General features: G+C 41.5%; 1 protein-coding gene across 2 annotated transcripts in view; it reads right to left on the bottom strand.

The window, feature by feature from the left end:
- Nucleotides 1-17,020, bottom strand: part of ADAMTS12 (ADAM metallopeptidase with thrombospondin type 1 motif 12) — a 349,097-nt gene that overhangs the window by 18,939 nt on the left and 313,138 nt on the right. For both annotated transcript variants that reach the window (XM_012501615.2, XM_012501616.2), the window contains 2 exons: nt 7,139-7,315; nt 3,881-4,024 (listed from right to left, as the gene is read on the bottom strand). In XM_012501615.2, the coding sequence (XP_012357069.2) occupies nt 3,881-4,024; nt 7,139-7,315 (321 nt within the window). The remainder of the gene's footprint in view (nt 1-3,880; nt 4,025-7,138; nt 7,316-17,020) is intronic.

Below are 17,020 nucleotides of genomic sequence, written 5' to 3' on the forward strand. Positions count from 1 at the left end.
AAAAAAAAAAAGCAGGGGTTGCAATCCTAGTCTCTGATAAAACAGACTTTAAACCAACAAAGATCAAAAGAGACAAAGAAAGCCATTACATAATGGTAAAGGGACCAATTCAACGAGAAGAGCTAACTATCCTAAATATATATGCACCCAATACAGGAGCACTCAGATTCATGAAGCAAGTCCTTAGAGATCTACAAAGAGACTTAGACTCCCACACAATAATAATGGGAGACTTTAACACCCCACTATCAATATTAGACAGATCAAGGAGACAGAAGGTTAACAAGGATATCCAGGACTTGAATTCAGCTCTGCACCAAGCAGGCCTATTAGACATCTACAGAACTCTTCACCCCAAATCAACAGAAGATACATTCTTCTCAGCACCACATCGCACTTATTCTAAAATTGACCACATAATTGGAGGTAAAGCACTCCTCAGCAAATGTAAAAGAACAGAAATCACAACAAACTGTTTCTCAGACCACAGTGCAGTCAAATTAGAATTCAGGATTAAGAAACTCACTCAAAACCGCACAACCACATGGAAACTGAACAACCTGCTCCTGAATGACTACTGGGTACATAACGAAATGAAGGCAGAAATAAAGACTTTCTTTGAAACCAATGAGAAAAAAGACACAACGTACCAGAATCTATGGGACACATTTAAAGCAGTGTGTAGAGGGAAATTTATAGCACTAAATACCCACAAGAGAAAGCAGGAAAGATCGAAAATCGACACCCTAACATCACAATTAAAAGAACTAGAGAAGCGAGAGGAAACAAATTCAAAAGCTAGCAGAAGGCAAGAAATAACTAAGATCAGAGCAGAACTGAAGGAGACAGAGACACAACAAACCCTTCAAAAAAAATCAATGAATCCAGGAGCTGGTTTTTTGAAAAGATCAACAAAATTGATAGACCGCTAGCAAGACTAATAAAGAAGAAAAGAGAGAAGAATCAAATAGATGCGATAAAAAATGATACAGGGGATGTCACCACCAATCCCACAGAAATACAAACTACCATCAGAGAATACTATAAACACCTCTATGCAAATAAACTAGAAAACCTAGATAAAATGGATAAATTCTTGGACACATACACCCTACCAATGCTAAACCAGGAAGAAGATGAATCTCTGAAGAGCCCAATAACAGACTCTGAAATTGAGGCAATAATTAACAGCCTACTAACCAAAAGAAGTCCAGGACCAGAAGGATTCACAGCCGAATTCTACCAGAGGTACAAAGAGGAGCTGGTACCATTTATTCTGAAAGTATTCCAATCAACAGGAAAAGAGGGAATCCTCCCTAACTCATTTTATGAGGCAGCATCATCCTGATACCAAAGCCTGGCAGAGACACAACAAAAAAAAGAGAATTTTAGACCAATATCCCTGATGAACATCAGTGCAAAAATCCTCAACAAAATACTGGCAAACCGAATCAAGGAGCACATTAAAAAGCTTATCCACCATGATCAAGTCGGCTTCATCCTTGGGATGCAAGGCCGGTTCAACCTATGCAAATCAATAAACGTAATCTATCACATAAAGAGAACCAACAACAAAAACCACATGATTATCTCAGTAGATGCAGAAAAGGCCTTCAACAAAATTCAACACCTCTTCATGCTAAAAGCTCTCAATAAACTAGGTACTGATGGAACGTATCTCAAAATAATAAGAGCTATTTATGACAAGCCCACAGCCAATATCATACTGAATGGGCAAAAACTGGAAGCATTCCCTTTGAAAACTGGCACAAGACAGGGATGCCCTCTCTCACCACTCCTATTCAACATAGTGTTGTAAATTCTGGCCTGGGCAATCAGGCAAGAGAAAGAAATAAAGTGTATTCAATTAGGAAAAGAGGAAGTCAAATTGTCCCTGTTTGCAGATGACATGATTGTATATTAAGGAAAACCCATCGTCTCAGCCCCAAATCTCCTTAAGCTGATAAGCAACTTCAGCAAAGTCTCAGGATACAAAATCAATGTGCAAAAATCACAAGCATTCCTGTACACCAATAACAGACAAACAGAGGCCAAATCATGAGTGAACTCCCATTCACAATTCCTACAAAGAGAATAAAATACCTAGGAATCCAACTTACAAGAGATATGATGGACCTCTTCAAGGAGAACTACAAACCACTGCTCAATGAAATAAAAGAGGACACAAACAAATGGAAGAATATTCCATGCTCATGGATAGGAAGAATCAATATTATGAAAATGGCCATATTGCCCAAGGTAATTTATAGATTCAATGCCATCCCCATCAAGCTACCAATGACTTTCTTCACAGAATTGGAAAAAACTACTTTAAAGTTCATATGGAACCAGAAAAGAGCCCGCAGTGCCAAGCCAATCCTAAGCAAAAAGAACAAAGCTGGAGGCATCAGGCTACCTGACTTCAAATTATACTACAAGGCTACAGTAACCAAAACAGCATGGTACTGGTACTAAAACAGATATATAGACCAAAAGAACAGAACAGAGGCCTCAGAATAACACCACACATCTACAGCCATCTGATCTTTGACAAACCCGACAAAAACAAGAAATGGGGAAAGGATTCCCTATTTAATAAATGGTGGTGGGAAAACTGGCTAGCCATATGTAGAAAGCTGAAACTGGATCCCTTCCTTACACCTTATACAAAAATTAATTCAAGATGGATTAAAGACTTAAATGTTAGACCTAAAACCATAAAAACCCTAGAAGAAAACCTAGGCAATACCATTCAGGACATAGGCATGGGCAAAGACTTCACGACTAAAACACCAAAAGCAATAGCAACAAAAGCCAAAATTGACAAATGGGATCTAATTAAACTAAGGAGCTTCTGCATGGCAAACAAAACTACCATCAGAGTGAACAGGCAATCTACAGAATGGGAGAAAATTTTTGCAATCTACCCATCTGACAAAGTGCTAATATCCAGAATCTGCAAAGAACTTAAAGAAATGTACAAGAAAACAAACAAGCAACCCCATCAAAAAGTGGGCAAAGGATATGAACAGACACTTCTCAAAAGAAGACATTTATGCAGCCAACAGACACATGAAAAAATGCTCATCATCACTGGTTATGAGAGAAATGCAAATCAAAACCACAATGAGATACCATCTCATGCCAGTTAGAATGGTGATCATTAAAAAGTCAAGAAACAACAGATGCTGGAGAGGATTTGGAGAAATAGGAATGCTTTTATGCTGTTGGTGGGAGTGTAAATTAGTTCAACCACTGTGGAAGACAGTGTGGTGATTCCTCAAGGATCTAGAACTAGAAATACCATTTGGCCCAGCAATCCCATTACTGGGTATATTCCCAAAGAATTATAAATCATGCTACTATAAAGACACGTGCACATGTATGTTTATTGTGGCACTATTCACAATAGCAAAGACTTGGAACCAACCCAAATGTCCAACAATGATAGACTGGATTAAGAAAATGTGGCACATATACAGCCTGGAATACTATGCAGCCACAAAAAGGATGAGTTCATGTCCTTTGTAGGGACATGGATGAAGCTGGAAACCATCATTCTCAGCAAACTATTGCAAGGACAAAAAAACAAACACTGCATGTTCTCACTCATAGGTGGGAATTGAACAATGAGAACACTTGGACACAGGGCAGGTAACATCACACACTGGGGCCTGTCAGGGGGTGGGGGGCTGGGGGAGGTATAGCATTAGGAGAAATACCTAATGTAAATGATGAGTTGATGGGTGCAGCAAACCAACATGGCACATGTATACCTATGTAACAAACCTGCACATTGTGCACACGTACCCTAGAACTTAAAGCATTAAAAAAAAATAAAAAGCTAAAGTAAAAAGAAGTATGTATAACCAAGTCTTACCAGGTCCCAGTTCCCAGTGGCCCAGTGACAGCACAGGTGCTCATTGCAAGACATGGTGGATGTGGGTCTTTTTGTCCAGTCACAGAGGCCTCCTGGACAGAACACTCCTCTCTCCTGAACTCCACCTCCACAGGACCTGGAGCACTGATACACAGCCGTGACAAGATTAGGTAAAAGTCAGGTGGAGACACGTTTAATGATAAGTGAAGAACTTCGTACTGTCATTTTTGTTGTGTACAGTGTTACTAGGAATATTGGTATCTGTACTGGAATTTATAGCATTCCTGCAAGTTCCTTACAATGACCACACACTATTTAAAAAAAAAAGGGGGGGAAATGAGAATTAAAGAGAGGTGGAAATATTGATGAAGCAAATCTTGAAGATATAAGGAGGAGAAAAGTCAGAAGATGCCAAATAGTCTAATGTTAAACAATATGTCTAAAGGAAGGAAATTTGTTTAAAAACCTAAATGAGTGGTCATTCCAGAAGGGACATTATGTTATCTGCATTTTGTCTTCTTGAACAAGTTTTTAGAAACAAAAATGTAAAATTTAGATTTTTTATAATGATTATCTCTGACAGCCCAAAAGGGGGGCACACATTTGCAATACAATTTTGTTTGCCTCCTATTAAAATGAGATTTAGTCTTCCTTTTCCACTGCATAAAGTTTTAGAATTAAATTTGTCCATAGTAGGAGTAATAAAATGGATGGATTTGCTCAGGACTCAGATGCATTGGCTGTAATACTCACAACAAAATAAATTCAAGATGACAAGTCAGATTTTTAAAAGGGTACAATTCTGAAACATGTCAGGTTTTTGCTTACTAGAATAATTCTATAAGATACATTATCTCATTTGCATGTGTTTTTTAGGAGGAAATACAATAATTCACCAAGAATATTTGAAAAGTTCTTCAAGTATTTGGAAAAGCACTTTGAAAAATCTTAGTTTTAGCATGGTTACAATAATAACAACAAGATAATTATGGCTGTCTTGCAAACATCATGTCCATCACATCAGGTAGTATGTGTGTGGTAGTATCATAGAAAACAGGGAAATTATATGCAATTAACATTTTCTGCTCAATAAAAGAACTAATGTAGTGCCTTCACAATATTCCAGCTTTGAGAATCAACATCAACTTTTTTCCCACTTATTCAACCTGTTTTTAGCCCCATCTGAGGAGAGAGTGAGAGGAATTCCACATCTGGGGTTCTTGTGCATACCTACCTATGTGCACATAGATTCAGCACCACCTGGCCAAGTAATTTCCAGGAAAAGGGGGTCAAAAAAGTGATTCTCAAATGCTCCTCAGACCAGTAACTTCAGCATCTTTTGAGTGTTTGTTAGAAATGCAAAATTTCAGGCCCCACCTCAGATCCCCTGAATTGGCCATTCTGGGGGTGGGACCTATCCATCTGTGTGTTGACAAGCCCTCCAGGTTGTCCTGAAGCATGATAAAGCTTGACTACCGCTGGTGTAGAGATGGTCCCACAGCTAAAATGCATCTGCCATGGAGGGTAGTCGGGGCGGGCCGATATGCTTGCCAGATGGGTTCATAACATTCCCAGGATGGCAGTCAGCACCACAGGCAAGGAAAGTACCTAAAGATGCCCAATCCCTTAAACAGCAGCTCCGGGTACTCAATTGACTTTTACATTTTCTATCTCTACTACTGCTTAAGAGGGAACTCTACCAACTTTGTGGTTTGCTCAAAACAGGGCAATTTAGAAAGGAGAGAGACAGAAGGCCTTCAGGGAACAGGTTCCTGATGGGGATCCGAGAAGCTACTGAGGAAACATAAAGAATAGATCTTTTTCATAACCAGAAAGATTTGATTGCTCATCTTTGATCGCCTGCAAATGTCATTTCTCTGACAGGGCAATCTAAGCTCCTCTGTGAATTCCTGGATTCTGGAAGCTGCTGCCTGAACAGGTCCAGGCCAGGCTCAGCACATGTGGAGAGTTTGGAGGTCTGGGTTCAGAGCCTGGGAGTAGCAGGCACTTCATGTACTCAAGAACTAGGCAGGGGAAGGGGGATGAAGAGGGGACAGTGGTGGCTGCTGCCCCAGAAAACTCTAGCTAGTGGCCCAGAGCCTCAGGAATCAGTGTGGATGCTTGGCCAGTGGGTGGTAAGTAACTCGGGGCTCAGTCCTCCACAGGCTTTGACACTAACTCTGTAGCCTCAAGTTGGGATTCTCTGCCTTCCCTTCACAGGCACATGGTAGGTGCCCCCCAAAGTAGTTATTGATTCATTCTTTCTCCTTAGTTCACTTTTCGCTCAATGCCTATTGGGCATAGCAGGATCAAAGATGGGCAATCAAAGATGAGGAATCAAATCTTTCTGGTTGTGAATGCCTTAAGTTTGAATTAAAACTCCATTTATTTTCTCATTGTGTGTCTCAGGTAGGTTTCTCAACCCAAGTTTCAATTTCTTCCCCTGTAAAATAGGATTAAAAATGCCTACCATCCAGGTCATGGAGATAATTAAACCAAGTATCATAGAGAAAGTGCCTAGCTCCTGGACACACTCAAAATATGTGGGGTTCCTTTTTTATTTTTATTTTTTGGGCTTCTTTCTATCATTTGTGGATGTAGCTGGGAGTATGTTTTAGCTGTTGAGATATTTAAACATTTGCCTGTTGAAAAATGAGATCATCACACTTCACCAAAGAACTTCACCAGATAACCTTGTTTTCATGTGCCAAAGTAAAACTAAGACCCAGCAGAGCCAGGGCCCTCATAAAGAGAGCACACACACACACACACACACACACTCGCTATTTGTACAATGATCTGAGAGATGTAAGAGATGAAACTCTAATATTATACTGTGTGGAAAAGATAGGGCTGTTTCTCCAAGCCTGACTGCAGAAGCCTCAGAGAGGCATGTTAGGCTCTGTCTGTAAATGGCTCTCATTAGATTCATCCTTGTTCAAATCATCCCATTGTATTCATTTCCCCTGCAGGGACACCAGTTCCCCAGTATATCCACTGGGAGACCAGGTTGCAACACAACACTGAACTGCTGTGATTAAAACTATAACACATTGTCTTCTCCATGGAATTTTTTCACCTCCTGAAAGTGTTAGACCCATTCAGCTTCTCACATACAGGGTGGGGTCACTGAACAGAGGCCAGTCATTGGCAGGACACAGGTGTGGTCTTCCCTGATTTCTACACTTATGCAGTAACACCGAGATTCATGGCTTGCCACGTTGTGTGAGGACATCTCTCCCTTTCTGGGGGCCCTACCTGGCTCCAAGGCTCCACCTGCCACGCCTCACAGGGCTCCGGGTTACAGCTCATGCTCAATGGGGGAGGAATGCCGGCCAGGAACTGGCAGTGAAACGGCCTCAGGTTCCGGTGGTCCCGGCTGTCCACGCACTGAATCTCACGTATCTTGAAGCCCCCACTGCAGTTTCTGGAGCACTGTATGGAGAGAAAAATCAAAGGTGATCTCTGAGTCATTGGCATCAGGCCTCCCTTCCTTCCCCTCAGCCGTGGAGGTGCCAGGCATCCAGTCATAAAGAGGGGTTAGGTCTAGTTCCGGTGAACCCTGCTTTTCCTCCCACACCACAGAGCAGGAGGCACCCCAGCAGCTCCCGATGTCAGGAAACACATGCATAGGAGTGTGAGCGTTTTGAGGGCCGATAGAGGTGGGTGAGAATTCCAGTTCTACCACTCACTAGTCTTGAGCCCTTGGGCCTGTCACTGAAGTACGCTGAGCCTCAGGTGTCCCATCTCTAAACTGGGATCATAACTGCTACCTCCCAACTGTGGGGAGATTATAGACCCTGGGGCTGGAGTGCCTGCTGGCACAGTATCTGCCCCAGTGGGTGGCCGTTCCCTCTGGAAGTCAGTATTCACTGAAGGCAGAGTGGTCTGCCTATCTGTTCCCAGGAGTGGGCATAGCTGCTAAGCCTTCTCCGTCTTTCCTTCAGAACACTGGTTTTCTCTATGACGCTGGATGCAGAATAGGTTACTATGTCTCTCTCATGAAGGGCCTTGAGTAGGGAAATAAACTGAATAACTACTCGGTGGTTTGACTCATGGGTGTGAGCAAACCCTGTCCTTGCCCCCATCCTCACCATTCCTCCTGCAGCGCCATCACCTGCAGCCACCACTGAGAGTCTTCTCAGCACTTGCCCCTGATAGCCACTACACAGGCCCTCCTCACTCCCTTCCTCTCTGACTCCACCCCTTGTGCAGCAGCCCAGGTTCGCCAGCAGGCTGCTGATTTCCCTTGGACTGTGATAAACACTGATGGGTCTGGGTCACCTACAACCAAGTTTACACAGCCTGTTCCAGAGTGCTGCTTTTGTTGACTCTCTGACCTCTTGGATTTTGGCAGCTACCCACTCCCTGACCTACAAAGATTTTATCTGATCATAACTTGTGCTTCTAGGACTTGCTCTCTGGTCTGTTTAGAACTCTAGTGCTTGCCATAGGCCTTCTGCTTATCTTCCCTCTGCAGCCTGGTGTCTCATGGCCAGACCTGGCCTGACGGGTCTTGTTACTGCCCACACTGAGGTGGGGACCCGAGGTAGGTGGGATGGAGGCTAACATCTGTGCTCATCAGCCCAGGTTCTTTCCTAGGTTCTCCTCGGGTTAATACAAAGTCCTTGGGGTTCCCATGTCCTGAATGTTCCTTCCTCTATTCTCTGCATTACCCACCACTGCTTTTTTTTTATGCCTCATTTTCAATGGCACCTCTTCTGAGAGGTCCCCATGGAATACCTGATGTAAGGGAGGTGATTCCTCTTGTAATTTGTCTCAGCTCCTCTTCTGTTTTCATCCCACAAAGCTAAACTGCAGAGCAACTTTTATTGATTTTGTCCATCCTTTCTACTGTCCACCACTTCCATGAAAGCAGAGCCTGCCCTGCCCTGCCCTGTTCCACATCACACCATGGATCCCTAGCACAGGGACAGACACAGTGTAGATGGGCATTATGAAGCTGTTGAATCAACATTGAGTTATGTGAAAATGCCAGCTGGGAGGGCTCCCAATGGGCTAAAGAGATCTCCAGTAATCACAGGATAAAGAATATGCTTCTTTACCCTCTGAATCCTTCCATCAATGATCTCATTGGCAGTCTTGGCCGAGGAAACAAGTCACCAAGAAAGGGTATCCCTTGCTGTAAGGTATATTTTCATCTGGCTCTTCTCTCTGAAGGGTAAAAGACCATGCTGTCTTTCTGGTTATGGTGGAATAGCCATGATTCTAGGGGTGTGGTTGAGGAAAGAAAATTCCTCAAGACTTTTCAGTAGACATAGACCCCAAAATACTGCTCCCCTTTCTTCCTCTGATTGGCAGATTTCACCAAGTCACCTGACTTCAAACATTGGTCTGTATTTTGGAAACACATGGGCCCATGTGATGAGGGGACAGATTGATGCTCTGATACTTCCATAAATCAAGTGTATTTAGGTTTTCAGAAATAAGCAATACTCGCCAACAGCTTCCCAAAAGTGCAAATTAAAAACTTTATTTTCCTGCCACACAGTAAGCACACAAAGAAAAACAGTAACAGCAAACTTAAAATTTGCCATAGAACAAACGAGAAAGAATGTTAATAGCTTCCACTCAAAGCAACTATTTGTCTGACAAAATAATTTCCAGGAAATAGCCCATAGTTAAAACAAGAGTACTTTTTATTAGGAAAAGGGGATTTAAAAGACATAAGTATAAAATGAGATTTTAGTTTTTTATTTTCCATTTGTTGCTATAATCTGTTATTCCTAAATTTATTTTTCAAATTAGCATTACTCTTTTGTCAAGAGCATGTTCACATTCAGTGGGAAATAAAATTTATTAATATGCTGAAGTCAGTAATAAGGGAAGACACTCACTAAATCTATGATTATTCTATTCCATTTTCAAAAGAGCCTCTGATTCTGCTAGCAAGAGGGAAGTGACAGCATATTAAGTCACTCCAGTCCTAATGCTCTTTTGCTTTTGTGTGCTGAATGACAATTGTTATGTTATATTCATTTTCTTATTGCCTGAGAGGAATGCTGTTTGTATTCCTGTTTTCCTAATGTAAAGCCTGCGAACCAGACTGACAAGAGGCAGGCTAATGAGAACAGAAAGACTGGTGAATGCCCTGTTGAAACCAAACAGGTATGATAGTATCCAGTTACCACACCACTACATCAGTTTGTTTAACTCCTGTGATTTGCAAAGCAAATTGAGTTAGAATGAAAAATATCCTTAGCTTACTGGGGCCACTGGCAGAGGTAAAATGAAATCAAAACCTTTTCTTTCTTGTGCTATTTTTGATTTATGAGATCCTAATGCACTTCCCAGGCTGGACTCCTACAGAGTATTCAGAGAAGTATAACACAACTAACAAACATAGGATTGGGGGACTAACAGACCAACTCCATCTATGACCCTGGCATCAAGTGGCTATGTGACTGCAGATTAATCACTGCACTTCTCTAAGCCTCCATTTCTCCACTGGTATTCAAAAGAGGATAAACTAGATGATTAAACTATCCTAGCATTCTAGAGTGTCATAAATGTATGAGATCACTGAGTTTGTCCTCTGTTTTGATTTCAGAATACTTTCTTCCTCTCAAAGTTATACATCAAATACTAAATTGGGATACAGAAGGAATTCCTTTCCGGCCTTTTCCTAAACAAATTCTTAAGACCCTTAAAATAATTCTTTCTGAAATACAGAAAGAATTCCTTTCTGGCCTTATGCTAAACACATTCATAAGACCCTTAAAATAATTTGAAGATCAGATAGTTGTAGGTGTCTGGTCTTATTTCTGGGTTCTCTATTCTGATCCATTGGTCCATGTGTTTGTTTTTTACCAGTACCATGCTGTTTTGGTTATTTTAGCCCTGTAGTATACTTTGAAATCTCCTAGGCTGATGCCTCCAGCTTTGTTCTTAAGCAATTACAATAGAAGCAAAAATTGACAAATGGGATCTATTAAACTGAAGAGCTTCTGTACAGCAAAAGAAACTATCAACAGAGTAAACAGACACCCTACAGAATGGGAGAAAACTTTTGCAAACTATGCATCTGACAAAGCTCTAATATCCAACATCTCTAAGGAACTTAAATTTATACCAAAAAAAAAACCCCAAAAACAAACAACCACATAAAAAAGTGGGCAAAGGACATGAACAGACACTTTTCAAAAAAAGACATACACGCAGTCAACAATCATATGAAAAAAAGCTCAATATCACTGATCATTAGAGAAATGCAAATCAAAACCGCAATGAGATACAATTTCACATCTGTCAGAGTGGCTATTACTAAAAAGTAAAAAAATAACAGATGCTGATGAGGTTGTAGATAAAAAGGAATGCTTATACACTGTTGGTGGGAGAGTATATTAGTTCAGCCATTGTGAAAGACAGTGTGGTGATTCCTCAAGACCTAAAGACAGAAATACTATTTGATCCAGCAATCCCATTACTGGGTATATACCCAAAGGAATATAAATTATTCTGTTATAAAGACACATGTACGCATATGTTCATTGTGGCACTATTCACAATAGCAAAGACATGGAATCAACCTAAATGCCCATCAATAATAAACTGGATAAAGAAAATGTGGTAATATACACTATGGAATACTATGAAGCCATAAAAAAGAATGAGATCATTTCCTTTGCAGGAACATGGATAGAGCTAGAGGCCATTATCCTTAGCAAACTAACACAGGAACAGAAAACCAAATACCACATGTTCTCACTTATAAGTGGGAGCTAAATGATGAGAACACATGGACACATGGAGGGGAACACCACACACTGGGGCCTAATGGAGGGTGGAGTGTGGCAGGAGGGAGAGGATTAGGAAAAATAACTAATGGGTACTAGGCTTAATACCTGGGTGATGAAATAATCTGTACCAGAAACCCCTATGATGCAAGTTTACCTATGAAGCAAACCTGCACTTGTACCCTGAACTTAAAATAAAACTTAAAAAAAGTTATTCCAAAAATTCTAAGTGGAACAGCATCAAAATTCATGGGTCTGCCTGTCCCTCTCCCCACCCCACTTTCCCTTCATTGAGCACTTACTATGTTCCAAGCTCTGTATCTCTACCCTAAGTGGTTTGCAATCTAGCTGAGGCAGGAGAATTCACATAAATGAATAGAAGAAATAAAGATTATATGCCATAGTTGTCTACAATCTGGTGAGGACACAAAGGAGGAGACAGTCAACTTCACCTGAAGAAGTCAAGAAAAGCTTAAATAAAGGAGTCAAAGCTTGAGCTGAATCTTAATGAGTAAATGCTCATGTGGCTGGCAAAATAGTGTGGGGGACATTTGAAGTGGAGGTAATGGCATGCACAGAGACTGTGAACCCACATGGCTTGTCTGGGAACAGTAAGTTGGTCAGAATGCTAGAGCAGGGGGTAGGGGTAGACAGAGAAAGATGGGCAGAGGCCATTATGGAGAGCCTTGTGGTCTGGACATTGGTGGTCTTGGGGTCATTTCTTATATGTTCCTAAAGGCTTCTATTTAATTGCCACTCCTCTAGCCATTTCTTCTTGAGAATCTCTTAATCTGAAATGCTCAGGGGTGTCAAGAGAGTGTGATGGTTTAGACACGGAAAAAATTATATCAACAGTAAAATAAATGCAGGGATACTCAGTGTATGATCCATCTTTCTGCTACTCAATTTTTGCCTTCATAGGATAGAAGCTCTCCTATAACATACAATTCTAGGTTTTGACTTTTGCACACTGGACTTTAGTAAATGTTTCTGGGAACATGCTGTGTATGAAAGTGTGGTTTGTCTGTATTTAGCAAAACAAAGGCTATTCCCCCATTTCATTCATTTGTAAAAATTCAGGTCCATAAAATGCAGCACTGCCATAGACAATCTGTAAAATTCAATCAACATGGAGACAAGAACTAGAATAAGACAGAAGGACTAGTTAGTAAATATATGAAATCCAAGGCCATAAGGCAAGGCTGTCACTTCCTGTTACTTTCCAGCAAATAACTTAGATGATAAAGTTACCGCTAAAATAAAATGGCAACATTGCTTATGTGGGAAGAGATTATTACAAAAAAAAGTAAAAATCTTTCTGATACACTTCAGAAATAAATCAAGATCTGCTAGACGTAGCTACGAAAAGGGCAATGTTCATTCTAACAGAAGTAATAAAGGGGTTGTCAAATCAGCAGTTCCCAAAACTTCAGAAGAAACAGACAAAATGTCGGTGAGGAAGTGTGCGGAGCTGTGCAGATGATGCACGGTTTTGCTGTCAAACCCAGCTGAGGATTTTTCAAGCTCATTATTATCTCTTACTACATTTCTTCCATCAGAAGAATCACTTTTTCTCCCATATGATTTTTTTTTAAGATGGGGTCTCACTCTGTTGACCAGCCTGGAGTGCAGTGGCAGAATCTTGGCTCACTGCAACCTTTGCCTCTTGGGCTCAAGTGATCCGTCCACCTCAGCCTCCCGAATAGCTGGGACTACAGGCATGCGCTGTACCAAGCCGGGCTAATTTTTTTTGTATTTTCAGTGGAGACGGGGTTTTGCCATATTGCCCAGGCTGGTCTTGAACTGCTGAGGTCAAGTGATTGCCTGCCTTGGCCTCCCAAAGTGCTGGGATTACAGGCATGAGCCACTGCGCCCAGCCTCCCCCATACAAATTTTAACATTCTGAAACTGGCATGTTTCCTACAACTGATGTACATATTAATTTTGTAGTGGTTCATTTCTTTCTGAAAAGCTGTAATTAAAATGACATAATCCCCCAGGTGATGGTTTCTTAGAATTGAGACTATTCAATATTAGTTTTGTGATCAAGTGTATATTGGTGATTTAAATACTCTAAGCCCTAGTTTCCTTAGTGGGAATTATAAAGTCCTGTATTATGGTAAAAATAAAATTGTTTATCCAAAGCTTCCATGCAATGTCAGGCACATGGCAGTACTAGCATCCACGGTAGGTCAAGTCTTCCAGAGTTCAGGAACACTTTGAGCACCCTGACTGTGTAGTACTGGGGAGTGAACACCTTCTCAGGCCAGTTTCTCCACTGGCAGGGCTTACTTCCCTAACCTGTCCACAGGCCTCCTACCCCAAGTGCAGGAAGCAAGAGATTAGTAAATGTCCAATAGCCAGTCCTAACTTTTACCTAGAGCTTGACGTTTGTCCAGGGCCTTGTTTGAATGGTCTTTTATCATGTACAGAGTTCATCGCACACATTTCCTCTTTTGATCCTTACAACAACTCTACAAAGTAAGTAGAGGCAATATCATCTACTTCATTTCAGGGGTGAGAAAACTAAAGCTCCTAAGTAGTTAGATGAACAGGGAGTGTCACATGCTGATTAGTGACAGAGCAGGGTTATCATCCCAGATACATCTGATTCCAAGTCAAGCCCCTCTAGGATTCAATACTGCAGAATTGCATTTTTCCAAGACTGCCTCTGGGACAAACCTGAGGATGACAACCTTGATTTTGTTTCAGACAGATTAATGCACGAAGAGGAAGAAAGCCACTGTGATAAACTACTTCCAGACACTGGAAAGGTAGAGATCTGAATGTCTCAGTCTTCTGTCATGTTGTAAGGAACATGGCTGTGCTTTGGTGAAGGATAGGCCGAGGGAGGATGTTTACATCCTTTGTGACTCAGCAAGTTTAGAGTGCAGGTGTGTAACTCCACTTGTTATCACAGCCATGGAGCCATAACATGGGAAGGCTATCACTTGGCTGTAAGCCACTGTTGTCTGTAAAAGGTATAAACGCCCTGTTTGACATTGTGCGGTCACACTGCACCAAGAGAAAGAGAGAGAGCCAAAGCTGTCCATCTGCAAGGATGGACAGAGGGGAGCCAGGACACAGCTCGGCTCGCTCATGCCCAGAGAGAAAGAAAGAGTTAAGCTGCTGACCCTGAAAGCAAGGGAGGGCCAGCCATGCAGCTGTGTGTGGGAGCCGGACTAAGCAGCCCAGATGGGGCAGACAGTGTGAAAAAGCTGCTGATGAGAGTTGCTGCTGAATAAAATAATTTTTCACCAGCCTATGGCCCCCAAGTGTTCTTTCTGCTCATCCACCCGCTCCCTTCGGACTGCAACATGACCTTTGGTGTAGTCATGACCCTGACATATGTATATGAGAAAATGTTCACAGCAGTTCTATCAGGCTTCATCAAGAAGAATGGTATGAGAGAAATAAGACAGTAAAACAATTGCAATCCAGACAGCAATCACAGTGGTAGAAGTTCCTGGTGAGTAACCTGGATGCCTCAGGTATGATACCTGTGGGTTCAGGTGAGGCTGCACCATACCCTGTCATCCTATGAGAATTAAAGTGTTTCTGGATCTGGAGGAGAGATTGCTGGAATAATGCAGAAAATTCCAGGTAAAATTAGAATTTTTCTTTCTGAGAAAGTATCTGTGAAATGATCAATTTGGCAGAATCCAAACTCTCTGGATATTTAAGGCAAAACCAGGGATCCTCTTTCCTGCTCTAGATTTTGGAGGTCTGCCACAAAGAGAGCATAAAAGGCCTATCAGAATTAGTGAAACTGAGAGGGAAGGCCTTCAAATCTTTCCTAGCACGATTTGGACTTTAGACATCCATATGAAAAAGGGGTCTCCAACTACTTGAAGCTGAGGCAGGAGTATTGTTTGAGCCCAGGAGGTTGAGACTGGAGTGAGCTGTGAGTGGGCCACTGTACTCCAGCTTAGGTGACAAAGTGAGACCCCATCTCAGAAAAAAACTAATTAGAAAAAGGGGTCTCAATATTCAAGATTTAAGATAAAATTTAAGTTAATATCTCTAGGAAAGACAAGCCATGTATGCCAGGGGTCCTCAATCCCCAGTCTGTTATATCTCAGCCTGTTAGGAACCAGGCTGCACAGCAGGAGGTGAGCATCGGGCGAGCAAGCAAAGCTTTATCTGTATTTACAGCTGCTCCCCATTGCTCACATTAATGCCTGAGCGCGACCTAATGCAGCAGCATTAGATTCTCATAGGAATGCAAACCCTATTGTGAACTGTGCATGCAAGGGATCTAGGCTGCACACTCCTTATGAAAATCTAATGCCTAATGATCTGTCACTGTCTCCCATCACCCCTAGATGGGACCGTCTAGTTGCAGGAAAACAAGCTCAGGGCTCCCACTGATTCTACATTATGGTGAGTTGTATAATTATTTCATTATATATGACAATGTAATAATAATAGAAATAAAGTGCACAATAAAAGTAATGTGCTTGAATCATCCAAAAACCATTCCCCCAGTCTGTGGGAAAAGAATTTTGTAGAGATCACAAAACTGGTCTCTAGTGCTAAAAAGGTTAGGGACTGCTGATGTATGCAATACCCATAATAGTAGTCAGAAAAAACAAAAATCAGGGCAACTGACCATCAGTAGTTACATAGTGTCTTTGATATAAGGTTTATCTATTATCTAATAAAAGAGACACTTTCTTTACTGGTAGGAATAGAGTAATTTTGAGGATTAGATTTTAGATATAGTAGTTACCTCATTCTAGTTGAATTTGATGATGTGTCAGAAATAACTCCTACAAAACCACTCAGGGCACTACAGAGATTAATCAATATATCTGCAACCCTATAGGCCATGAGAGAGAGAGAGGGAGAGGCATGAGAGAGACCCTATAGGCCAGGCAAGGAGTGAAGCTAGGCTTTCCTTAGGAGGCCGGACTCCAGAGATGAGCTCGCTAATCTCTCATCCAGGGTTTGCACTGGCTAGACTCCCTCAGGCTGGAGCTGACCTTTTCAAAACACAAGCTATTTCACATATCTTTCCTTTTCATGAGTCATGTAATTTCCAATGAAATGATTATTCCCAGTGAGGGGAAAGTGGAACTTTAGGACTTGGTCAACATTTGGCAAGCTCAGGGATATGAGATGTTTCTTGAGATTTCTCTTGATATGGAAGACAAGTTGTAGCCAAACTTTCAGTCCTTTTCGGATCCTGAGTTTGTTATGAGTTCGAAGAGAAATAAAAAAGACCAGTATCGATTCTTGAAAGAAAAATGATATAGAAAGAGAAAGAAGGTGGTAATTTTCTCAAGGAGTAGCCTCACAACCCCTCTCTTCCAAAGACCAGAGCCTTGCTTTGGGAAAGGGTCCTAAAGACCAACCATCAGACAGTAGCATCCCATGTTCC

The sequence above is a fragment of the Nomascus leucogenys genome, chromosome 6 (genome assembly GCF_006542625.1).
Source record: "Nomascus leucogenys isolate Asia chromosome 6, Asia_NLE_v1, whole genome shotgun sequence".
NCBI classification, from domain to species: domain Eukaryota; kingdom Metazoa; phylum Chordata; class Mammalia; order Primates; family Hylobatidae; genus Nomascus; species Nomascus leucogenys.